This window comes from Apus apus, chromosome 10 (genome assembly GCF_020740795.1).
Source record: "Apus apus isolate bApuApu2 chromosome 10, bApuApu2.pri.cur, whole genome shotgun sequence".
NCBI lineage: Eukaryota > Metazoa > Chordata > Aves > Apodiformes > Apodidae > Apus > Apus apus.
In genome coordinates, this window is record NC_067291.1 from 15,424,793 (window position 1) to 15,450,632 (window position 25,840).

The 25,840-nt window shown below is 45.5% G+C and overlaps 1 protein-coding gene across 11 annotated transcripts in view; it reads left to right on the forward strand.

The window, feature by feature from the left end:
* CHD2 (chromodomain helicase DNA binding protein 2) overlaps window positions 1-25,840 on the forward strand; it is a 73,893-nt gene that overhangs the window by 34,371 nt on the left and 13,682 nt on the right. For 9 of the 11 annotated variants that reach the window (XM_051628718.1, XM_051628722.1, XM_051628721.1 and 6 more), the window contains 24 exons: window positions 5,875-5,936; window positions 7,258-7,377; window positions 7,711-7,860; window positions 8,247-8,380; window positions 9,015-9,240; window positions 9,958-10,058; window positions 10,699-10,743; window positions 10,906-11,081; window positions 11,754-11,878; window positions 12,504-12,720; window positions 13,360-13,449; window positions 14,319-14,509; window positions 15,497-15,685; window positions 16,195-16,357; window positions 16,736-16,888; window positions 17,377-17,448; window positions 18,617-18,766; window positions 19,343-19,491; window positions 19,992-20,088; window positions 20,783-20,875; window positions 21,353-21,526; window positions 22,442-22,617; window positions 24,084-24,125; window positions 25,194-25,333. In XM_051628718.1, coding sequence (XP_051484678.1) covers window positions 5,875-5,936; window positions 7,258-7,377; window positions 7,711-7,860; window positions 8,247-8,380; window positions 9,015-9,240; window positions 9,958-10,058; window positions 10,699-10,743; window positions 10,906-11,081; window positions 11,754-11,878; window positions 12,504-12,720; window positions 13,360-13,449; window positions 14,319-14,509; window positions 15,497-15,685; window positions 16,195-16,357; window positions 16,736-16,888; window positions 17,377-17,448; window positions 18,617-18,766; window positions 19,343-19,491; window positions 19,992-20,088; window positions 20,783-20,875; window positions 21,353-21,526; window positions 22,442-22,617; window positions 24,084-24,125; window positions 25,194-25,333 — 3,235 coding nt within the window. Of the gene's footprint in view, window positions 1-225; window positions 491-3,506; window positions 3,661-5,874; window positions 5,937-7,257; window positions 7,378-7,710; window positions 7,861-8,246; window positions 8,381-9,014; window positions 9,241-9,957; window positions 10,059-10,698; window positions 10,744-10,905; window positions 11,082-11,753; window positions 11,879-12,503; window positions 12,721-13,359; window positions 13,450-14,318; window positions 14,510-15,496; window positions 15,686-16,194; window positions 16,358-16,735; window positions 16,889-17,376; window positions 17,449-18,616; window positions 18,767-19,342; window positions 19,492-19,991; window positions 20,089-20,782; window positions 20,876-21,352; window positions 21,527-22,441; window positions 22,618-24,083; window positions 24,126-25,193; window positions 25,334-25,840 lie in introns of those variants that run through there. The other 2 variants (XM_051628723.1, XM_051628724.1) reach the window with 2 other exon arrangements.

The window sequence follows — 25,840 nt, forward strand, 5'->3', positions numbered from 1 at the left end:
TAGCTGTAGCAGAGGGGAAGGAAAACCAGAGAGAGGCTTAGACTGAAAACAAAGCTTGTGGCTCAGGGCTAGGTACAAAAACACGTGGTTGGGAATCTGAAGATAAGCAGCCAGCTCTTCAGGAGCCCAGAGCCCAGTAGTGCTCCCTGACAGCCAGGCTGCTTGTGCTTTGCTGCCAACATCTGCGTTTGGATGCTTCAGAGGTCCAGGTCACACAGCAAACATAGGTGCATTAGCATTGAGCCTTGCAGCATCCCCAGTGCCACCACCTGCCCCCCCAGACTCGTGTGCTGGATGTCCTGCAGAGCAGCAGGTTGGGAAGGGGCTTGGGGCACATAATTGACTTAGCTTTTGTTTTCCTTTTCAAGTTTGGCAGAGCCCAGGCTCGCTGGCTGCCCCTCTGTGCGATGCCTCGGCATGCACTGTGCTGCCAATGTCACACCCACCACAGAGTTCCACTGCACACCCCAGTGCCCTCTTAGGGGCTCAGGTAAGTTCCACCTTTTTTTGTTTTACAATATTACGTGGTTTTGCAAATGTTGTTTTCTTTTTCAATATCTTTATTTCCTACTATTTAAGATATGATGAAGTTTGTTTTTTTTTTAAATATATTTGAGATGTAAAAACTTTGCTATACCACAGAATATTGTAAAAAAAAAAAAAAAAAAAAAAAATTATCCAAATGATCCCACTGCCACCTTTGTGAAACAGCCCAAATTAACAAAATTGGAATACTCACTTCCCCTCTTTCTCCCCAAAGCAACACTGACTGGTCCCCATGGGACAACTCCCACTTGCAGCAGAGTCTGATGGAGGGTGTGACATGTCAGGAGCACAGTGCTGGGGCCTCGCAAAGAGCAGAAGGAGCTGGAAAGTCTTGCTTTTGGAAGACCAAAGTGCCAAGAGAGAGAAAATAGCATAGCTTGAGCCTGCGTAATGCTGAGTGCTCTGTGCTGCTGCTGGAGCTGGCAGAAGACCAAGGCTCTTGACACTGCTTAAGATGCTTTTTACCTTTACAGGGCTTATCCTGTCGACAGTGACCTGCTGCTTGGGACTTCCAGCACAATAGGAGCTTTTAATTGCCTTCCTCCCTAATGCTTCTCTGCAGTGTTAGCACACAGCATCCCCCAGGCAGCGTGGCAGGCTGAGAGCACAGAACAAGGACCAGCCACCACTCCTGCCTGCATGCTGCCCCATGACTCACCCTGCTGGGGGCAGATGTCGCATAGGTGGAGGTGGCTCAGTTTCTGGGGCACTGTTCAATCCCTAGTCTGTCCTCTGAGACCAGCAGTTTGGTCAGGGTTATTTGTGTGTTAGAAATTATTGCCTTCTGGGAACCAGCTGGAGGCCACCGGGCACCTTGTGGAGGTCTCAGAGCTGCAATTAGGGAGGGTGATAACTCACCATCAGTGCTGAGGTATGGTCTGGAAGGTTCAGGAAGTGAAAGTGCCATTTTGCATAGGGGGGTAGAGCTGCTCAGAGGACTAGAGCTGTCTCCAGGAATAAGAGCACGTGTGAGTTTTTTAGTAAAACCAGTACTTGACCATGAGTTTTCTTTGCAGTTAATAAACTGGCCTCAGGTTTCAGCCAGGGGAAGTGAGACATGCAGAGCCAGGTGCCTTTCGGAGTATTCTGAGGCAGTTGAGAAGTAAATGACACAGTCTTTTTGCTATAAAAGGGATGGTTAGTGATAAATTGGATGGTGCATCTTTTCTGTGAGAGGGAGGCCACAAGTCATGCCCCAGAGGTCTTCCCAAAATACAGTTAGTTTTAGTATTGGAAGCAAAAAAAAAAGTTCTGCTCATTTGCATTTTGATTAATGCTTTGACTCACATCTATGTTGAAGGTTCAAATGCTACCAGTATCACTGGGAGACAGAACTTCAGCAGACATAAGAAAACTAGCCTGGCCAGCTGAGATTCTCCAGCTTTTCTGGAGCTCTGAAATGAGCAAATCCTCACTTTGACTTTAGTCTGAGATATTTCTTTCCTCTGTTTAAGCAAGTCTTAATTCCCTAGTAGGCAGCATGAGCTCAGGATGCTCGGCTTGGGATCATGCCAAGGGCCTTGGGTCTCTTTCTCCTGCCCTGGACTGGGAGAGTGGATGCTCATGGACAACCTGTAGGAGCAGAACTTTAAAGCTACTGCTGCTGCATTGTCCTGCTTGGTGCTCGGTATGCAGCATCATGACATTTTGAGCAGCCCTGCTACGTGGCAAGAGACAATGTAATTTTAAGTGCTGGGAGAGAGAAATAACAAATTAGATGGGAGGAGTCAGTGAGGCTTGGAGAGGGAAGTTTGGTCCCTTCAGTGGGAGGTGGGGAAAGCAAATTGTAAGAGGTCAGTTCCTAGTCCAGTTGGAAGTAATGGTGCAGGCTTAAGTTGGGCATAATTATAGTTTTTGGTAGGGGAAAAGGGAACTAGAGGAAGGCAAGTTGTCTTTCTTCTTGGCAACCACAGCAGCACTGGAGAGGGGCAGCCTGAGCCCAGCAGAGTTTTGGCAGCACTGACGTTCAGGCTCTCAGAGCGAGGAGTGTGCACCTGGGCTGACAAAACCCTGGTGGGGACTGGAGGTGGATTTTGTCAGCTTAGCTTGTGTCATTCAGTGAGGTGATGTTACTAAAATTCAACTTGCATGTGATTTCCCAAGTGGTCTGCTTCCTGATGAGGGTGAGTGACAGGCAGATGGGACCTCAGGAGCATGCTCTGGACCTAGCGTGCTCCCAGCTGTCTGGTTATCATCTGTGCTTCCTTAACCAAGGAATTTACCACCAACCAGGGCCTGTGGGTTGATGCTGATAATGGTGTTTCAAGCACAAAGCTTGTGCTGTGGAGTCCAGGGCAGAAGTACAAATCTCCCCCTTGGGCTGTTTGAAGCAATTCAGCATAAAGTTTTGCAGCTGGGTCCTGAAATGTGGATTTACGTGCAATTAAGAGGTCGCTAAAATGAGCTTACACATTTTAAAATAAATTTATTGTTATTTCTGAATGAAATGGTAGAAAGCAGCTTCTAGCCAGAGGCTGGAGCCTTTCACCCCAGGGTCAGGGTGGCAGGAGAAGTTGGTGAGAAGGAGACAAAGTCGGTGGTAGGCGAGGGAGTGGGAAGGAGAGGCTGAGTCACTGGTGGCTGCAAGGCTGCAGGCACGACACTTCCCAGCACTCGTAGGGAGGATGTGGGAGCACAAGGCAGGCAGATGACTCAGGCTGGGGACTGGCTGTGTCAAAAGAGATAGAGCTGGGCTTGGCGTACAACCAGAAAGCACAATGGTGTCTTTGAAAAATGTAACTGAAGGTGGCTGAATTGCAGTCATAAGTTACATTTTTCAAGACAGAAAGAAGTGAGGAAACGACATGTTGTTGAGAGATGAGCATCAGCTTTGTAGAGACAGCAGCAGAGCAGGGGAACAATAGAGGCATTAGGAAAGTGGACACTAGAAACTTGGAAAACAGGATTTTGGCAAAGAAATGGAGTTAGTTTCAAAGAGCCAAAGGTTGTATTTGGTTTTCCCCAAATCTAATCTCTGACACAGAGCAGAAGAAAAATCCACCTCTCTTTACTTGTAGTTTGCCACAAGACAGCAAAAAGGAAACCTGCATTGAGGGACAGCTCTCAAGAACATGCCAAAATTGGAATAGCATATCAGTGTGCTTCAGAAAGTGGGTAAGAGATTAAAAGAGAAAAAGAAAATTGAGGACTTTTAAACTTAGCTATGATGAAACTGAAATCTGTGGAATGCTTGGCTTGTGTTGCAAGGGTGCATGGGGCTCTCTGTGGTGTTTGCCAGTCACTTGTTTCCTGGATTCTTGGTCTATGAGACAGGGATTTTATGCAGGGCTGTGAAACACGTAGATGAATATGTTTGTAGTAAGATACAGTGCAAAAGGTGGTGTTGTGTCACATGTACATCTGACACCAATCCAGTGTTTCAGTATGGCATCCAGTATTTCAGTATATTTTAATGGAAACACTGGTGCAAGTGAGAAGGAAATTTCTGTTGGTGGAAGGGAAGCTGGAAGATGGAAATAAAGAATGCAGAAAGAAAACAGAGGGGTGAGCCGTGGCTCTTCAAAGCCTTAACTTCTTATGTTGCAGCTCACACCATTCCACAAAATTCTTGTGTGAACAGCTCTTAGTTGTAAGCTGTGCTAGCTGTATCCAGGAGGTGGTGGGTATACCAGGAGGTGCAAATCTGAGGTACCCAAGGTCACGGGCAGACATTGCCTAGAGCTGAAGTTGAACACTGCAGCAGAAAGCAATGTGAAGCAGGTGACCAGTAAGTGTGTAGGGTGAGCAGTCCTGGAGGCTACTTATATCGTTTTAATACTCCTTTAGAAATTTCACATTGGTTTCTTGAGTTTTCTCCCTGCTAATTTGTGTTTTCTGGGGCAAGTGTACAATGTGAAGTCATCTTTGGTTTTGTTTGAGGGGTGTTATTTGTGTGGCAACCTGTTTTTATGGTTGACTAGTTTTTACAAAAATGGGGTTCTGTACAACCTGCCTTAAGATTTCTTTTAGCTGTCTTGGTCTGTAGGAGTTAATAATAGAATCACAGACTGGTTAGTGTTGGAAGGGACCTTAAAATTCATCTAGTTCCAACCCCCCTGCATGGGCAGGGACACCTCCCACTAGACCAGGTTGCTCAGAGCCCCATCCAGCCTGGCCTTGAACACCTCCAGGGGTGGGGCCTGCACAACTTCTCTGAGCAGCCTGTTCCAGTGTCCCTCACACTAAAGAATTTCCTCCTAACGTCTAATCATAATCTACCCTGTTCCAGTTTAAAGCCATTCCCCCTTGTCCTATTGCTACATGCCCTTGTGAAGAGTCCTCATTTAAAATAGTACAGCAAGTGGTTATAATATCTCTAGATAGATTTAGCCAGACACTTCACTGGTGGAGGCTGGTGGATTAGGAGGAACAAAAGCAGCAGGACATGGCTCTGACCCAGTCAGGTCCTCAGTGACTTTTGCTGTGTGTGGGAAAAACAAACAGGAAAGCAAGAACACTCTTGTGATGAGAATCACAGAATATTAGGGGTTGGAAGGGACCTCTGAAGATGATTGAGTCCATATTGTCTTTTATAAGAATTTCCTTCCATATAGGGAGTTTCTCTACTGTAGGTAGAGATCATAATGCATTTTTGTGTAATCACAGAAACTGAGCCTGAACTTCCCCAGATATTGCAGTATTCCTGCTGAAGTGGCAGGTATGGGCACTCATGAAAGTACATGCAGGCACTGCACTTTCAGTTAAAAGCCTTGTAAAGCAGCTAAGCCTTGGCACTGTGGCAGGCCCTGAAAGTGCTGACCAGAAAACATGAAGTCATGTTGCTGCCTGGTTCTTGAGCATCGGGCAGGAGAGATACTTGCCTTGCACTGCAGCCAGAGGTGGCAGCAGCTGAGCCATCCTTCCTCTCTGGGATACATGTTGCTTCCAGTGTTGGGCAGTGCAAGGTTTGGTGGCTCAAATTCACCCTGTGGGTTTGCAGTCCATGGGGTATTGCAGGTCTGCCTGGCCCCTGCCACTGCTGACAGCATCTGCCAAGTGTTGGAGGTTGATGCTGAGGGCTAGGTGGGTCGCAGCCTTGCACATCATGCAACTCAGGGACTCTAGGACAGATGTTGTAGTAGAGCTCTCCAGTCTTTCTGCAGAGAGTTACCTTCTTCGTGCTGACAACAAGCAGTGTTAACCCTGCAGACGAGGGGGGAACAGTGCCAGGGAGCTGGCTGCTCTGCTACAACCGTGTCACACCAGAGCATCCTTCTAGCAGCCAGGCTGTGCCCAGGCTTGGACCATGTACATGCCTTGCAGTTACATCCTCGAGGAAAGAGTCCAGAGTGAAGTCTACAACCTGATTTTTTTTCTTTTCAATTAAAGGCAAGTAGTGAATCTGAAAATGAGAGCCCAAAAAGAAGAGGCCAGAAGCAAATGAAAAAAACGTAAGTCTTTAAGGAAAGTGATTTGAAAGGTGGTATTTTGTCTTGTTTTATCTTTCAGGATAGTATTGGAGTGTTTGATAGGCATTGTCAGCATGGAGAGCTTGTAAAATAAATTAGTAGTTCCAGTAATAATACTTTGGCTGACTGAAATTAGAGTATGAATATGGAGATAGATGCAATTTCCCAACTTTTGTTAGTATTTTCCCACGTTGCCTGTGACAGGATCTGAACAAGTCAAGTTCCCTTTCTGTTGCCCATCTTTTATTGTCCATCAGGTTACTTATTCTCCTTCAGAGCTACTTAAAGTAGTTTTAGTCTCTGCTCCTCCACCTTTTTGATTAATAGAGATTAAAATGCCAAATTATTATTCTGGTATCTTTTATAACCCTCTGCTAAAAGAGAAGGACTTCCATAAAGGATATTTTGGATATCTGATCATCGTAACTCAGTTCATTTAAAGCCATATTTTACTGCCCTTTTCCATCTAGTAAGTACCTTCTAGTTTTTTTAAACACTAAAATGAATTGAAGGTAACTGAGTTGCCTGATGGAGAAAGTTTACCACCTCCCTTTCTCCTGTTTCTTCTCTTTTAATTTTTCATTTAGTTGTACCCATCAGCACAGGAGGGAAGGTAATAACATACAGGGAGGACTGTGGTAGTATGGACATCCCCTGGCTAAGGGGAATAATCCCTGTGGGTTCCCCACTTACCCTTGGAGAGAGGAGGGACTCCTTCAGAGGGCTTTTCAGAGCTGCAGCTTTGCTCTGAATTACCCACAGAGAACCTTCTTCCTTCCCCTAATGGTATGGTGTAATTTGGCTTCCCACTTGTGAACTTTAATTGCCTGAATTCAGATGTCAGGCGACTTCTTGCTATGTTTTCTAGGCTATGAGGAGCTCATGTAACTGTGCATGTTGTGGCTTGTACTCTGGAAGTGAAAATGAGCCCTTTTCAGATTTTCCCAGCTCATTTCAGAAATGCAGAAATGGAAATGAAAAAGAAAGAAATGGAAGTAGTTGCCCGCTCCATTGTAAGAAGTACAACTGCCACAAGCACTGTTGTGGTATGTGTTAAGAGCCACTCTCACTCAAGGTATACTGCCACTGTGAGCTGCAACCTAGACTGAGGTGTCTTCCTAGAAGAAGAGAATCACACCCTAAAATCCCCCCTGCATTGCTCTGAACAACCAAGAGTGCAGTTTTGAACAAGTTTGTGTAATTATGGCCTGCTAGTGTTGACCTAGATGGCTTGGATGCCTGCTTAGCCAAGTATTTGTGTTGAAATAAGATTGCCCTTCATGACCTGCATTTCTGACCATAGAAATAAATGGAAAAGAGAGGTTTCTGGTGAAGAAGATGAAGACGGAGGTGAGCAAGGCACCAGTGGAGAAAGTGAGCCTGAACCGAAGAAAATTAAAGCAAGAAGACCTGTCCAAAGGAGGTGAGGAGCGGGTGGTTCAGTCTGTCTCTTTTTCTGCAGATGGCTTTTCTGCATGTGCTGGAGTGGAGAGGTAACCTCTGTTTGTTGCTGAATTATGTGGCTCCTTTTTTCTGCAATACTACCCTTGTTTACAACCTAGTAAACCCTGGATCTAGTGACTCTCTCATCTACCCATTTAATGCTCCAGTGAGTGATGCAGTGATTTCCGTGGTAGTTAGAGCAGACTCAGCTCCCTAGGAGTCTAATAATTGAGATTCATGCTTTCTTATAAACTTATTAAACTGGATGTTTACATAAGCCACACTGTATTATAGCTTATTATTCTTATTTCAGAACAGGGACCAAAACCAGTGTTAAAAAGCCTCACAAAGGCCAGCGTGGGAAGAAGAGAAAGAAACCAGACTCATCTGAAGATGACGATGATGACGAAGATGATGAGACCCCCAAGAGACAAACTCGACGAAGAGCAGCCAAAAATGTCAGGTATCAAGAAATGTGGAGTTGCTTGATGAGAGCTGTCTGGTTAGAAGAGAGGGGGCAGCCCAAATTACCTGTCCTGGGCACTAACTCTGTCTGATACCCATCCAAGAGATGATGTTCTTTTGGCAGGTTCATGCTGTGAACATGTGACTTTCTGCCATGTTTTGCCATCTGTAAATGAGGGAATATTTATCAGTCCCTCTTAAGAGAAATGTGAGCAGGTTTGCATAATGTTTCTAAGGCACTCTCAGATGAGATTAAGAATTACAAATAACAGATTAAAATGAGTAAAATGAGCTGTGCCATTGCTCTAGTCCGTGCCATTTCATGTGTTTCCAGACTGGGAACAGTCAAGTGCATTTTATCACTTTGCTTTTGATTTCATTCAGTTACAAAGAAGATGATGATTTTGAGACAGATTCTGATGACCTGATAGAGATGACTGGGGAAGGAGCAGATGAACAACAAGACAACAGTGAAATTATTGAGAAAGTCTTGGACATCAGGCTTGGAAAAAAAGGAGGTGTGTAATTCTGGAAAAAGCATTTATTTCTGTTGTCAATCATGTGTACTCACTTGAGCTGGCACAATGCTTTTGCAACTTAAAAGTGGAGCCAAGGGTTGTTCCAACACTCTTTCCTCTGTGCCTCTTAATTAGTCTTCTAGCAGCTTTTGTAAAATGTAGTATTCAAAAACTAAAAATGCCAAGTTTGTGTGCTTGGCAGCTTTCATTTAGCATTCACACGTTTTAAAGATGCAGTCATTGTTCTCCAATTCTTGCTTTTTCATTGAAATACAAAATAGATCTTCCTGTAGAGTCAGTTTTCAGCTCCACTGACAAAAGCCATAATGAAAATAAAGCCAATGTTTTGTTTTCATAGCCTTACACAAGTGTGATTGTAAAACTGAACAGTCATGAACATTTTCAAGAGGTCTTTGAATTATACTTAAAGAAAAGGCATTTATGACACAGATTTTAAAAGAATCTGTTGTATGGAAGCTTGTGCCCCTGTCTTACTGGGTTGCAGAATCTGTAGGATATTCTTTGTGCTGTCACAAAAGGTGTATTAGAAAAATAGCTTTCTGCTCTAATGCAGTTTATGTCCAGTGCTTGATAGAGAAGAAAGGTACCAACTGCAGCCTGATTTCTTTTGCAGCCACTGGTGCTTCCACCACAGTGTATGCAACTGAAGCCAATGGCAACCCAAGCGCTGACTTTGATCCTGAAAAGGATGAGGGAGAAGTTCAGTACCTGATCAAATGGAAAGGCTGGTCATACATCCATAGCACATGGGAGAGTGAAGAGTCCCTGCAGCAGCAGAAAGTGAAAGGCTTGAAAAAGCTAGAAAACTTCAAGAAAAAAGAGGAGGAGATCAAGCAATGGTATGCTTTACTTCAACCAGTGATTTGGCCTTGGGCAAATCTCTTTTAGCCAGAGATTGGCAGTCATGACTGAAAACATTTGATTTTTTTCTTTCAAAGCGTGTTTGATCCAAAGCAAGTGTTTTCAGTGCACAACACTCATGTCTCTCTCATTTCACCTCAAAGAGATGGTGGGGCTTGGCCTTGAGAGAGAGAGGAAGAGGCCTGAAATCCACAATACTGCCACTTCCCAGGCTTAAGAACTGGGGTAGCTGACAAGAAATAAATGGGGCACAGATTCACCTGGCCCAGGAAGTGACGTGGGCTTGCAGCCTTGTTAACCCTTATTAATTATGGGCTTGTCAGTATGCAAGTTTTTGCATAAGTCTATGTCTGGCCTCCCCAGGAGCTATAAGGGGAGCTACAGTGTGTTTCCAAAGTGAGAAAGCCATAGCAGCTTCCATCTCTTATTTCATTGTGATTTTGAGACTATTCTTGCAGCAGAATAAGGTGCCATTTAACAGAGAGTCAGTATGAACATCTGACATCTGAGTCTCAGTAATGATTTATAATGATAGGAAGCTTTAAGAAACATGTAATATAAGTAGAAGTTTGCTTCAGGGACTCGTCTGAATGACAGAACCATATAGGAAAGTAGAATTTCTCTGTGTGTTCTCCGTTAACATTATGACAGAAGCTTTAGAGTCGTTCTTTGGTTTGGATTTTTTTTGCATCTAGGCTGGGCAAGGTTTCACCTGAAGATGTGGAATATTTCAACTGCCAACAAGAGTTAGCTTCAGAGTTGAACAAGCAGTATCAGATAGTGGAGAGAGTAATTGGTAAGTGAACCTAACACTTTTTTGAAGGGGTGAAGTAAAATGCGGGAACTTGAATCTCTGGTGACAGCAGAATGAACATACAGCTCTCTCTTATTCTCTGTCCTCCAATATCTCTGGCTAAAAAAAACCCCTGGTGTTAAGTGTATTTTAGTGTGTGAAATTTAGGAGTTTAAACAGTAGAAACCCAGAGTTGTATTTTACAAGCAATACAAATCAATCAGTCACTCTCCTTGCCTGGAGTATGGGATAATGCACTAGTTTCCAAGGAGATGTTGAAGTTGCTGCTGCTGAAATTCTTCGACTTCATCCCTTTAGCTGAAGCAGCAGTCCAGGCCTGGCTTTTGTGAGGACCACTTTCTGGGACATGGTTAGGCTGCAAGGCACCTCAGGGGTTAGATTTCACATTTACATATTAAAAATAAAAACAGGACTTCCTAGGTGCTTCAGTAATATCACAGTCATGTTAGAAGTGCCAGCATCCAGTTGATTTGGGAATTGTCTTGGAGAGCAGAATAACCTATTTCCAACACAATTCCTACAAAATCACCTGGGGTGTGTGGCAGGGACAGCCTGCCTGCCCTTTCCCTCTCTTGGCTGCCTGCACTCTAAACCCTTCCTTCCCTTCTCTCCCTAAACACAGCTGTGAAGACCAGCAAGTCCACACCAGGACATTCAGATTTCCCAGGTAAAAGAATATTTTTTTTGTCCCTCTAAACTTTTCCTACTAGCCAAGACCTGTCTTGTGGTTGCACGAGTGGTTTGGGCTGCCCCTGTGAACCACGCTTGTGGTTCAGCCACAGAACCACAGTTGCTAAGGTTTGGGCTTTATTTTTTGCATATTTTGCAGCAAACAGTCGCAAAACATCCTCAAATGACCCTGAGTATCTGTGTAAGTGGATGGGGCTGCCCTATGCTGAGTGCAGCTGGGAAGATGAGGCTCTGATAAGCAAGAAATTTCAGCACTGCATTGACAGCTTCAACAACCGTAACAACTCCAAAACAATCCCTACCCGGGACTGCAAGGTTTGTTTGCTTCTTTTTTTCTCCTGTTGCTGGGTTTCTCCAGGCTGGGTGATGATGCAAGCAGTGGGAATGTGAAGTTCTATCAGGATAAATGTCAGAGAACATTTTTCCGTCCTCTCACCTGTGTTTGAATGGTTGTTTGCTGTTCTTGTATTGTACTTTAGGCAGGGATGTGAACCTCCTTTTGGTTTCATTTACTCTGCAGAGTGAGAAAACATTGTGTCCCCCTCGGGAGTGGGAGGCCTAATTAATCCTTGCAAAGTGCTTACTCCTCAGAAGGAGCTGCTACAGAAATGCAAAATTTTGAGTTGGATGAAAGAAACAGCACACCTGGGAAAAGATAGAACCTGCAAGATGCTGTTATAGTGGAGGAGAGGGACAGAGATAATGGGAGCAAAAGCAAGAGGACAAAAAAAGGAAGTGGAGCTTGTTCCATCTAGTGTGCATTATGTACAACTTCACCCTTGAAGAGTCTCACAGTCCTGGTCATCAGAACCAGAGGGCAGCAGGCAAAACATAACACTGCAGAGTGGTTTTCTGAACTGCAGGCAGAAGCACTGGCTAGGAAAATGCTGACAAATTTTAACCAATGGAAAAACAGACATTAGTTGCTGAATTTTCAACTTTACTTGGTTTTTTTCTTCAGTGGGCTTACAGCATCTTCTTTTCCAGGTATTGAAGCAGAGACCAAGGTTTGTTGCCTTGAAGAAACAGCCTTCCTACATTGGTGGGGAGAACCTGGAGCTACGAGATTACCAACTGGAGGGCCTCAACTGGCTCGCTCACTCATGGTGCAAGTACGTACAGATGCCATAGGAGGTTCATTTTGTCTCCTGATTTTTGTTCCAGTAGGATCTGCCCCTCTTCAAGTGAGGTCCTCACCCATCCTGCTTCTGCAGCTTGAAGGATTTCAAATGTTATCACACATAGCTGCATTGCAGACACCCCAAGCAGGAACCATCTAGAGCATGAATTAAGAAACCTCGTGCAAAAAAAAAAAAAAAAAAAGGCATTTTCCCTGTCTGGGTCTGTTCACAGGCTGGACTTGGCTCTTTTGTGAACCTACTACATAGCAACCCTGATTTTCCATTGCCTTAACTGAAAAAAGGTTTCCTGGCTCAGCATGCTTACACACTTGTTGAAGTCTTTGAGAAATGTCTTTTTAAAATTAGGCTGCTGACTCCTCTCTCCCTTTGCCTTTGTCCTTGATTGCCAGTTTGGAGTGATCATAGTCTGCTCATTTTTGCAAGGTACAGGCAGTGTATAGTCTGGATGTCTCTGTGATCCTCTTGGAAGTGTTCAGAAACATGTTTTTGCACTGCCCCTTTTCTGTCCCTGTCGTGGATGGTTGTTCGTGTGGGCGTACAGTAAATTAGTAGTGGTGGAAACACACACTCAGGATTTATGTTTGTTCTTTCTTAGGAACAACAGCGTGATCCTGGCTGATGAAATGGGCCTAGGCAAGACGATTCAGACAATATCATTCCTGTCTTACCTCTTCCATCAGCACCAGCTGTATGGTCCTTTCCTGGTGGTGGTGCCCTTGTCCACTCTCACCTCATGGCAGCGAGAGTTTGATGTGTGGGCACCTGAGATAAATGTGGTGGTTTACATCGGAGACCTCATGAGCAGGAACATGGTGTGTAATCAGGAAGCAAAGGCTGTGGGGCTGGGTAGAAATGCTGGGGGCAAAGCAGCAGCTTCCATGGCACAGTGACACATGTTCTGCTGGAGAGGCTGATGGATGGTACTGGAGGTACTGCAGGCAGCTAGAACTGCTGCAGCTGAGCACTTGGATGTTTCCCTTCCTTGCCCTTTCCTTGCCTTAGACATTAGGAGGAAATTCTTCACTATGAGGGTGGTGAGACCCTGAAACAGGTTGCCCAGGGAAGCTGTGGCTGCCCTGTCCCTATAAGTGTTCAAGGCCAGGTTGGATGGGGCTCTGAGCAACCTGGTCTGGTGGGAGGTGTCCCTGCCAATGCATGGGGGTTGGATCTAGATGATCTGTAAAGTCTCTTCCAACCCAAACCATTCTATGATTCTATGTCAGAATGACAAGTTCTTTGACTTTGGTTTTTTACCTGTGCAAAGGCAGTTGAACCACGTGTGAGCTAAAACAAGCTGCTCCTGGGGCACCCTGAGCTCATCAAATGACACCTTGAACAACAGGGTTTTGAATTTGGTTGGAGGCTCTGGCTATAGCTACACTAAAACAATGATTGTTAACTCTTCAGTTTCAATCACACTGGTTGAAGTTAACATTTGTTCCCTCTTGCAGATACGTGAATATGAGTGGATTCACTCTCAGTCTAAAAGGTTGAAGTTCAATGCACTTATCACAACCTATGAGATCCTTCTCAAGGATAAGGTGAGTAATGGGCCAAGGATGTTTTTATTTAGACTTTCTCTTGCTTGCAGAAGGGGAAGCCAGCCCCCAGCTTGTGGGTTTCACCTCTTTCCTCTGTGGTGATGGAGAACATATAGCTACTGTTTGCTTTTGCTTGCCAGTAATGCAGAAGGAATGTGGGACACTTGTTATAGTGTCTTCACTCTTGTACTGCACAGTTGTGTTACTGTTTTCACTTGTAAGACACCAGGCAGGGCAGTAGCAGGAATTTCACATGGTTTAATTTAGGCTAGCTAAGGGGACAAAACATGACAGTGAACCACTGGCCACAGTGTTAACAATTTTTACACTGCAGAGAAATCTTTCTGCTTAGGAAATGCTCATTAGCCCTGACAGTGAAAGAAACTTAATGCCAAAAAAACTCTCAGGTGACCTTGACTTTATAGGCTTGTTCATCTGCTCTCCTGTGGCTGCTCCAGTGGGGCTAGTGCTGTAGCAAGGCCCCAGGGTCATGGAGAAAGGGAGGAGTTAGGGGGCTGAGGGAGGATTCTGCTTTCTGGGTGAAGCAGAGGTGGATTTAAATAGATACATTTGCTAAAAGAAATTTCAGATATGGCAGGAACACCATACAGCATGGCTAATTTTCAACTTTCCTTTCTGGTGGGGGCAAAAGTAGTTTAGATGTCTTGGTCCCAAGATTCTGTTAACAAGACACTTGTGAGCCCAGCTCCTTTGGTGGTGGGTCCAGCACCGGGGCTGAGGTGTGACATCCTGGAAGGCACAAACTGTAGTGCATTCTGGCCATGGAGAGAGAGGCATGTGCAAGGTGGTGGGGCTTGTCTGACCCAGCATCTCCTTGGGGCCTGTTGTTTTTATTTCTTTTCCTCCAGGCTGTTTTGGGAAGTATTAACTGGGCCTTCCTAGGCGTGGATGAAGCCCATCGGTTGAAAAATGATGATTCTCTGCTGTACAAAACATTGATTGATTTCAAGTCCAACCACAGGCTGCTGATCACTGGCACCCCACTTCAAAATTCACTGAAAGAGCTCTGGTCCCTGCTGCATTTCATCATGCCAGAAAAGTAAGTCTCCTTTTGCTCCTTCAAAATATACCTCTGTGTCCATTCTTGTCTATTAAATAGGCTCAGGGGAGTGTAGAAGGGCAGAAATCCCTGATTCAAACTCTATGGAGTTAGAGCAATGAAAGGGGAACAAACACTGGTGAGGAAAATCAGAGGTTACATGACTAATATGAGTAGTATTTCTGGCAATAAATTGAACAGGGAGACCTAATACATGTCTTTCAAATCTGTCTGCTGTCCTAGAGCCATCTCTAAAAAGCTAAATGTGTTTTAAGCAATCATCTCAACCATTCCTGACGTTTCCAGTACATTGTGGTTCAGCCACCCTTGCCAACCATTTTATGGCAGTCTCTAGGAACTTTGCTCCAGAATGGTGCTGTCTGGCTGATGGTTTGCCTGTCCACATTACAACAAGTGTTGTGTTTTCTTTGAAGCAAAATGGGCTAAGACAAGGAAGCCCCACAACTCATCAAAATTATATTTGACTGCAAAAGGAGCTGTCCCCCAAATGATTTTTGTTGGATCACAGAAAGAGTGATGGAAAGATTCAAAGTTTCCCAAGTGGAGAAGAGCAGATCTCCACATTGCAAAGGAGCTGTTGGAGGAAGCAGCAATCAAAAAAACAGCCCCTTCAGAGCAGTGTAGAACAGTCTAATTGTCAAAGTCCTGATTAAGGCACTATGGAAAGTGCAGAAACATGGTAAATGCCAGCAGGACACAGCAGAGCAGCGTACTGGAAAACCTGGAATTTGGGTCCTGGAGTTAGTGTGGAGCTCAAAGATAAGATGTTAAGGAAGGCATCTAAGCCCAGAGAGCTTCCAGCTTTGCCACTAGTCTGTTCAGTTGGCCAGAGCAGGGTGAACCTTTCATCCCTCACTGTATCTCCATTAAATTGTCTTGTGCAGGGGGAGCACGTCTGATAGATGCTGTTGAGTGTGAAAAGAGGAGGTATTCTGACCCCTCCCTGCTCCTTGTTTCTGTTGCTAGGTTTGAGTTCTGGGAGGATTTTGAAGAGGATCATGGGAAAGGTAGAGAGAATGGCTACCAGAGCCTTCACAAAGTCTTGGAGCCATTTCTCCTACGCAGAGTCAAGAAGGATGTGGAGAAATCTTTGCCAGCAAAGGTGGAGCAGATCCTCCGGGTGGAAATGTCTGCTTTGCAGAAGCAATATTACAAGTGAGTAATTTATTAAGTTACTGGGAGTGCCAGTACAAGTGGACACGTCTTTCTATGTGGGAAAATGCTTCATTATATTGTGTCCTTCAGGATACAATGTGACAGCCATCCCCTGTAGTACCAGGGCCTTCATGGTAGGAATCTGAGGTAGGGGTGTGTGGTATCTTTTCCTCTAAAAAGCATCTTCAGGCTACTGGAGATGCTTATTTAGAGTGATGCAATTCAACTGGCCAGCTTTGCAGGACAGGGGTTATGTCTTTCTAAGAGGAGTCAAGTTCCCCACAAAACTGTGGTGCTGTCTTAAGTCCAGCTGTAATAATATCAAGAGGAAATTAAGATCAGGGTTTCTAGTGAGGAAACAGCAGTATTCTGTAGAAGAAATGAAGAGAGGTGAAGAGTAGACTGATGGCCTGAACAAGATGTTCCTGAAGGTTTTTGTTCTTCCCAGGCCCCCGTGTGCTCAGTCTGCACTGTGAAACTATCTGGACTTCTTATTTTCCTGTCTGCAGGTGGATTTTGACAAGAAACTACAAAGCTCTTTCAAAGGGAACCAGGGGTAGCACATCTGGTTTCCTGAACATTGTGATGGAGTTGAAGAAGTGCTGCAACCACTGCTACCTTATCAAACCTCCTGAGGAAAATGAGAGAGAGAATGGCCTTGAGACCCTGCAGGTGGGCAGTGCCTTTGCTTGCCACTGTTTTTCCTTTCCCGTGTCTCCTGTCTTCCCACCAAGATAAGATCTGGTGAAGCTTTAGCTTCTGCTGCTTCTCCAATAGAAATAGTCCTCACAACTGAGCCACTGAATCTCCTGCCCTCTGCTTCCACTGTAGGCAATGTTTTGTGGCCATCTAGCATGAGAGGTGCATGCAATATAAGATCTATCTTGGATACTTTATTTTGCATGGCCTCTGCTGTGTAAATCCAGACTGTTTGATTAGAGGGGTACAGGAGAAGCATGGCCCCAAAAGAATCTGATCTCTGCATGTCTGTGTTATGTAGATAAGGGTGAGGTTGGAAAGCATCAGCTGGAATGATGGTTATTTCTTCAGTCTCTGGTCAGGAGCAGTGGAAAGCTAATTCTCTTGGACAAGCTGCTGACCAGGCTGCGGGAGAGAGGCAACAGAGTGCTGATCTTCTCCCAGATGGTGAGGATGCTGGACATCCTGGCAGAGTACCTGACGATCAAACACTACCCTTTTCAGGTGAGAAACAGCAGCATGGAAAACAGTGGGGTTCATTGAAAATCCAAGAAAAAGTGAAGGGAGCCTGGGTAGTGGGAGGCACTGAGCTTCCGAGGGACTGGGACTACAGGTTGCACTTACTGAAATCCACTGGAGGGAAGTGGAAAGTCCCTTCATTTCAGCGTGGCCCCATCTCTGCAAAACACCTCCTCTGACTGGCCCCTGCTTTGGCCTTCGTCCTGTGGTAAACCCTGAGGAGAGGACAGCAAACCCAGAGACCCTGGCTGGGAGCCTGTAACAGGAGCTGCGGTGTCACCCGCTGTGTGACTGTTCCCTGAGCACACCCTCCCTCCTGCTCTCGTAACACCCTCAGCTCAGACAGTGCAGTTATTTTTGATTATGATTAAATGCTGCAGGCAAGGAAAGGTCTGTAGAGCTCCCAGAACACGGGGGCAGCAGTTCCTTGGGGCTCCTTTACCCTCTTTTGTCATTATTGTTGTTTTTTCCAGCGCTTGGACGGCTCGATCAAAGGCGAGATCCGGAAGCAGGCCCTGGACCACTTCAACGCTGACGGCTCTGAGGTACCACAGCTGGGGCTGTCCTGCCTCAGGAGGGGCTGGGTGGGCTGCCCGAGTTCGTGGCTGAGCTGCAGGTTGTGGCTGCCAAGAGGGGATTGGTTTGGTGTATTTCTTTTTACAGGACCCCAGGTACTTTTAAAGACACAGATACAGCAGGTTTTGCAACGAGCCATATCGTTCATTTTAAGTCTCCCACATCCAAAGAGCAGGGCTGCAGGTCACATCTCCAGAATGTCCTCGTGAGGCTGCGAAGAGCTGGAATTTAGCAGTTCTCTCCCCATGGTCTGGGGAATGAGACGGTTGCTAAATCATTCCTCCAGTCTGAAGTTGGTTTTGGATATGAAATGGCAGAGGCAGAAGTGTGATTTTAAGTGTTGGCAGGCAGTGGAGTCTGGTGTTGGAGCTGAAAGTCTCAGCATAATAGGAGAAGGCATCTTAAGCCTCTGGTCTGGGCTTGCTGACTCACTGTGACTGCTGCAAGGCACTTGTTTTGTGCCACAGCCAGCCCAGCCATGAGAAACACCTTTCCTCACTCCAGAAGCCTGGACTGGAGGGGCATTCTCAACTGCCACAGGAGGTAGAGTTAGGTGCTTTATGGTTGTGGGAAAGATAACAAAAGTGAGAAAGAGACAGCAGTGTGGGTGGGAAAGGAACAGGAATGCCCTTTCCCCTCTCCTGGGGGCATCCACAAGGCTCAGGCATCCTGGCTCTATCCTGGGACTCTCTGCCCTTGGCAGCAACTCAAACACTGTGTTAGTTGCTGATCTCACCCTCAGCAGGCTTCAGGCAACAAAAAGCACGTGTTTGTCTGCAGCCTTTGTAAGACTGGTGGGCAGCATGGTCTGACCTTCAGACGTGGCTCCAGGGTGCCCTTGCCCTGAGCTGTTTGTATTGCTCTCCAGTAACAATACAAGCTGGGCCCTTCCTGGGATAATACTCCTTTCACTCCTGGCAACAGTGTCTCACCTTGTGCTTCAGCTTACAGACCAGGGATACTTCACCTGCCTGAGCACGGTATGTGGGAAGGAAATCCTTTGCCTGCTTTCTTAAGAAGTACAAGTGCAAGAGAGGTCTCCCTCTGTTTTTTTGCATAGTTTTGAAGTCACCATTGCTATTTTATGTCCACAGTTACAGGCTAGCTAACTCCTGGATGCTTTTTTCTTTTCCTCAGGACTTCTGTTTCTTGTTGTCAACACGAGCTGGAGGGCTGGGAATTAATTTGGCCTCTGCTGATACTGTTGTTATCTTTGACTCGGACTGGAATCCCCAAAATGATCTTCAGGCTCAGGCTCGGGCTCACCGGATTGGACAAAAGAAACAGGTTGGAAGAGTTATCCTGGCTCGTCTTCTCTGTAGTTTCAGTGTGGGCATCTAAACAGGCTCCCACCTCAACAGAGCTTCTAGTCTTTTTGCCCTGAGTCCTGACTCAAGGGAGTTCTACCAACTCAAGGGAAGCCAGGAAGCAAAGAATCAGCCCTAATTTGCCAGATGCCAAGTTTTCGTTTTGGCTTCAGATCTTGGCAAGTTTCAAAAACAAGAACCCAACCTGTGGCAGACTTCTCAGCCTAGTGGACCTCTTTTCTTTCTTGCCCTCAAAAACTTGAAAAGTAGAACATGCACCTTTTAGTAGGTCTTTATTAGATAGGTGAAAAGTTTCATGCTAGTTTGGATTTAAAGTGATTGTTTCAGAAGATTTTTACTCTGTGCTTAGTCACACTGCAGGGTCTGTGTTAACCAGCCTGATTTGAGCAGATCCACCTGAGATATGAAAAGGATGTGATAGTTTTTATTCTGCAAAGGAACATCTATGCATGAAGGAACCATGTTAGTGGAACCGCTGTGTCAGCAAAGCATGTTCAGGTCCAGGAAACAGCTCTGTTCTTTTCTTGCTCTTCAGGTGAATATTTACCGCCTGGTCACAAAGGGTACGGTAGAGGAGGAGATCATTGAGAGGGCCAAGAAGAAGATGGTGCTGGACCATCTGGTGATCCAGCGTATGGACACCACTGGCCGGACTGTTTTGGACAACAACTCTGGACGATCCAAGTAAGTGATTGTGTGAGGGGGCAGAGAGGTCTGGTACAGCATGTGGCATAACCAGCTTCACTCGATGGTATCTCACAGTATTTGTGTGATAGGGTAGAAGGCAGGACGCTAACAGGTAATGGCAGCTTCCATGGGTTTGGCCTATGCAACCATTCATTGGGACACGCAGGATAAAGATGATCACAAATAAAAAAACTAGTTTTAATGCATTACCTGTTTTTTAACCTTCTGTCTTTCTCCAAGAGATCACCATGGCCATAGGTAATCTGGTGGTGGCAGTGACAGACTGTCCCCATTTCCGCCCAGTAGGCTGAGCTTGTTCCCTTTACAGTAGTTGCCTGTGCAAGAGCAAGAAAGAGGTGAATAAAAAAGTTTTCTATAGTGCTGGGTAGAAAACTTACCTCTTGCTTCAATGAGGAAAAACTTTGGTATGGTTTTGTGCTGTAGCAGTGCTGACTTACCAGCTCAAAACACATTTTCTTTCTTCTTTGTTCTTGCAGCTCAAATCCTTTCAACAAAGAGGAGCTGACAGCTATTCTGAAGTTTGGAGCTGAAGATCTCTTCAAGGAACTCGAAGGGGAAGAGTCAGAGCCCCAGGTAGTTTGAAATTGAAATCACCTAGCTGTCTCTTGTCTTCTGCAGGTCTGCTTGGGGGATTGTGTATGTTTCCTCTTCGTACTTGACCTGTGCCTGAGAGCAGGTCGGTGAATAGGGCACGTGTGAGTCCAGAGAAGCTGGAGGAGGAGAGCCGTGTTGTTTGGGGTTAAATAGTAATGATCACCAAGACAGTCCCTTGGCTCCTGAGGGTTCATTACCTTGTTATACCTCAGCCTGCTGAAAGCTCCTCTCCCTGCCTCCTCTGAGCACTTCTTCAGCATCCTTTGATGGCAGTTCTCATAGAGAGGCAGGAGACAGCACAGTGAAGTTGAATAGGTCGCGCTCTCCTGCCTCAGCACAGCATTGCCTGACAGTTTAGCATTGAGTGCTCTAGCCATTTCTCTTAATGGCCTGAGTAGCAGAGCTTCTCCTGAGGGCAGCAGTCCACAGTTCATACATCTCACTGGAAATTTTCCCTGCTGCCCAGCCTTGATGTTCCTTTTCTTCTGTCCTATCACCCTTATTTATAAGTTAATCCCTTCACTTTGCAATGACACCCTGCAGATAGTTGCACTTTATTTAGCTCCTATCAGCACAGTTAGCTGTTGCACCTCACCAGTGTGTTCTCCAAGCCTTTCATTTCCTGCTGTGCTCAGCACCCTCTGCTTTATCACTGATTCTTTCTGACTGGCAGGAGATGGACATTGATGAGATTTTGCGTCTGGCTGAAACACGAGAGAATGAAGTGTCCACCAGTGCCACTGATGAGCTCCTCTCCCAGTTCAAGGTATGGCCCCCCCAGCTCTATAATGGGGTGTGGGAACGTGGCTCCCCATGTCGTGCCACAGTGGTAAGGTCAGTAACAGACCAGACAACTGAGGTCTGGTGAGAGGCCACCTGTGCAGAGCAGTTTGCTGTGGGGTTGTCTGGGGCTGGTAGCTGAGGAGTGATGTAGGTATTAAGTTAATTTCAAATATGTGGTTTTGAAGGCTGTGAATAAAATGCAGAATTTTCCAAATTTAGAAACAAACCCGATAACTTAGAGGCTCAGCAGTACTTCTTAAACTGCACGTACTTCCTCAAAAGCTGTTAGCCCAAAGACATGGCTAGGAACCAGGAATGCAGTGACATAGGGATCAATTATAAAGTAGTTGTGGAAATGCTGGCAAAATTCCTATGGGGAAGGAGTTGAGGCTTAACAGACAGCTCTGGGGTATTCCTGCCAGGGGAGGAAATTTCTAAAAATGTTCTTTTCCTTATAAAGGTGGCCAACTTTGCAACCATGGAGGAGGAAGAGACAGAGCTGGATGAGCGGTCCCAGAAGGACTGGGACGACATCATTCCAGAGGAACAGAGGAAAAAGGTGGAGGAGGAAGAAAGGCAGAAAGAATTGGAGGAAATCTACATGCTGCCTCGAATCCGGAGTTCAACTAAAAAGGTACAGTCCATCTCAAGGAGCTGAGAGGCAAGAGCTGGCAAAGGCAAGACCCAAGGGAAGCCTCCTTGCCATCTGAGTGCTTCTTTCCATCCTCCAGAGTTGGGTGGGAGTAGAGCACAGAGGTAGCACATTGACCTGTTGTTGGCATCACGCATCGGGCTCATGGTTTCCAAGGCAGTTTGAAGGCCCATATTGGATTTAGTACAACTCATCTTTGGCAGTCAAAATAAAGAGAACCTGTAGTGAGCACAGGATGAAACTTCTAACTGTATAATGCAGATTTTACTGCAGTTTATGCCGTTTTCTGGCTGTTTCTCTTCCTTGGGCTCTTTAGCTCCCTGGGCTGCTCTTGCCTAAATGTGGCCTTTGCAGGCAAAAGAGATGGTGTCTTCCCAAGTTCTTTTTTAGGTGATAGGATCACCCCATATCTAACAGAAAGCAGACTATGCAAGGAGACTCTTCTTGGATACGGGACTTTAAGGGGTTATGAACTGTTCTCTGGGTTGAGCTGGGGAAAACATTAAAGTGAATGTTAAAGTGAATCATCATATCAGATTATTCCAGATTAATTTCTGAGGTGTCCTGATTTTCCAAACAGCCTAAGGGACTATGGCACAAACCCATAGTAATCAATGTGTTTTAATGTATCTTACACCTTAGTAAATCAAAATGCAATTGTGAAACTGCTGGCTGGAAGGCTCTATGGAGAAGATGAGCACCAGAGCCGTAACTAGCTGGGAAGTGCAAGGATGTGCATCCTCTTTGGGTTGATCACGTGGGCTTCTGCATTTTCAGGAAGAGATGCAGAAGTGTTTTATAGTCTGAACATGAAATAGTGCCACTGCATCAGAGGCTTGGAAGAGGTAGGCAGATCAGCTGTTGTTAACTGTACTGCTGTTTTTCTGGTACATACAGGCTCAGACAAATGACAGTGAATCAGATGCAGAAACTAAGAGGAGGCTTCAGAGATCATCTGGATCAGAAAGCGAGACTGATGATACCGATGATGAGAAGAGACCAAAGCGCAGGGGGCGTCCTCGGAGTGTTAGAAAAGACACTGTGGAAGGATTTACTGATGCTGAAATCAGGAGGTCAGTGCTGAGCACCAGAGACAGTCCAGAAATCCCATGCAGGTGGAGAAAACCCCAGATCAATCCAGGAGGTGTTCACCCATAGCCCACCAGTGTTTTAGGTGGAGCTGGTTCATTTGGCCAGCTTCTGCACCTTTGTGTAATTCAGGTTGCTCCCAGCTGATGACCTGAACATTCATGTCTATGCAAAAGTGACTGGATTTTCTTCAGTCAGGCTTTATTGAAGTTGGTACCTTCCTAAAATTACTCGTCATTGTAACTGACCTTACTGGGGCAAGTGGATTGAGCTAATTCCATATGACATGAGGTCTTAGGTGCCATGAGACAGAGAGCTGGAGAAGCCAAGGACTGTGGCCTTCCTGATATTTTTCTGGCAGTGGTCCTGCTGATTTAAGCTTTAAGTTAAAGGCAAAGCTCTGACAAAATAACCCTATGAAAAGCACTGATTGTCCTGTTAATCCTAGCAGTTATGTGTCCTCTTCTGCACTATGTCCCTGAAGTCATCTGGGAGCTGAATTCCAGAGCATTATTTTCTTCTTTATCTTCTGATACTTGAACCTTTCACAAAGAGCTTTGTCTTGTAACTCGGTCCAGATGTTCAGCCAAAGATGGAACAGAAGAGGTTGTGAGTTTTCCTTGACTCACTCTCCATCTCTGAGTTGACGTATTTTTAAACAGGAGATGTCCAGAATTTTTGGATTGTGGTAGCTGCCCATATCCAGCCCTGAAACCATGGAGAAGGAAGGGGGTGTTGTGATGTGAACTATAGCAACCATTTAGGTTATTTTGATGTATTAGAAAGAGGCTGAAAGAGCACAAGGTGAAAAGAAGAAGGGGAAAAAATAACTCATTTAAAAAACAATCTGAAGTTGAAGCCACTGTGTCTACTCCCAGCACAAGGCACTGCCCAGTTGCAGCAACAGTGTCTGATTCTTGCCCTGAAGTTGTGTGTTAATCATGGCAATGATTTTCACAATAAAAGTAAGACACAAAAATAAATACCAGTCCTTGACTACAAACCTCTTGATGGATTGCACCACATTTGGCTTTTCTCTGATGGATTGTTACCCTTATAGTCTGAGCGTTAAAATTGCTAATGACATTGATTTAGTGCCTCTTTTCTTCTTGGAAAAATGAAGTTAATAATTACCAACATGGTGTGAGCCAATGCTTTCTTTCATTATTTTTTTTTTACACTACAGTTATGAGACTCCTCTTTCTTCCCTTCAGCTGTCAAACATCCAATAGTCATCATAAAGTTGTATTCTTCTCCAGCCAAGGTCACAAAACTCTGTGGGGTCTAATGGATTAGTCTTCCCAATCCTGAGTGATGCTTAGCTAATTAGTGTGGAATGCAAGGTTGATAATGTGGCAGGTTCTAATTAATATATTCAAGTGTATTTGTGATACTGGACCTACATTTTATGGCAGCTGGTTTAGTTTTTGGTTTTGATTTTTTTGCTTAGGTTTATCAAGGCTTACAAGAAGTTTGGACTCCCTCTTGAACGGTAAGTCCCAGCCTGGCCCTGCTCCAGGGGGTGATCACAGGGATGGATGTTGTGTTTCCAAGCACGGCCATTCCCACGTTGCTGTGGGTGTTTGCTACAGCCTCCATGGACAGCACAAAGCCTTGCTGGGGTGTGATCAGTAACCTGGGCACTGCCATCCCATTCTTCATGTCTCAGTTGATGGGCACGGCTGAAGGCTGGCCAAAAAGCAGCTGGAGCAGCAGTGGCACTGGGCTGTGTACACAGCATCATCCTGCTGGCAGAGTCTGGCTCTTGAGGCATTTGCACTCTGCCTAGAAAGGAGAGGGAGCAGCTGCCTGAGCAGCAAATGCTACCCAAAACGCTTGCCAAACTTTTATCTGCATGTTAGTTTCCAGACTGAGTTTAGAGCATCTTTCTCTCACCATATCCCTTTGGAACGGAAGGGGGGAGGTGCACAGACCATTCCCAAGGGGTCTGCAGAGCCCTACAAGAGTGCTTTGCCCCCGTGTGAGGAAGGGAGATGGGTGCATGTGCTGGCTCTGGAAGGCCATAGCCCTTGCTGAGGTCTCAGAGCTGAGGCAGGGACCCCTGCATACATTGCCTGAGAAATGACTTTGTTTTTTCAGCTGGTTGTACTCTCTGTTGTGAAACAGAAGGCTTGTGTATGAACCTTGACATTACTGACTTCAGCCAGGCAAAAGGGACAGCAGATGGCAGCTCTTTGACCATCAAATGGAGTTAATATGGAACTGGGAAAGCATAAAGGAACACTGTAGAGTCACAGAGGGTGCCTGTTATGTCCAAGAAAGACAGTTCTCACCTTTGCTTTAATACTAAAAAATGCAAAGGATTGGATCAGTTACACTGCATCTGCACTGTATGACACCTGTAAGACCTAAAAAAAGACTAAAGTGACAAAGACTGGATTGTTTCCTGCACAGACTCAACTCCTGCAGGTTTCATACGTAGTCAGGTGTATACAACATTGACTACTAAATGCTATGAAACAATTGCTTAGGAGGTGACTTGAGAGCAGATATGCTGTATCAAATACAAAACTTGCCATTCTTTTTCCCCCTTTCCCAGGCTGGAGTGTATTGCCCGGGATGCTGAGCTGGTGGATAAGTCTGTGGCTGATCTGAAACGGTTAGGAGAACTCATTCACAACAGCTGTGTGTCAGCAATGCAAGAATATGAGGAGCAGCTGAAAGAAAATCCAAGTGAAGGTGAGCAAGAGGGTTGTGTGCTACTGCTGTTAATGTTTTTGGGGGTTGTTCCACGGAGCTGGTAAGGAAACCATTCCCCTGCTGGATGGGGAGGCATGCCACACTGCAACTCAAAAACAAAGAACAAGCACAGACTTAATCTATCCCATATCTGGCAGTCAGCTCACCAATGGAGATAAACCCTAGAGCCTTCTGCTTCAGCCTGGAAAATGCCATTTGGGTCAGTTGGCTTCTGCTGAACATCAGTTTTGAGAGGAGAGGCTGAAGTCATCAGCTTATTTAATACCAGGCCACAAGGCAAAGCAGATCATATTTTAACTGCTTCTGGGATTAGGAATCAAACTGGTGCTGCGTACACCATGGTAAAGCTGGATCCACATTTATCCTGGAGCTGGCCTCATCAGTTGCTCTGTATGTTTTTCTGTGCTGTTGGTTTGGAGATACAGGGGTCTGGGCTGGATTTCCTGCTGGGCCTCTGCCTATTGCAGCTGAGCAAAAGTACTGAAG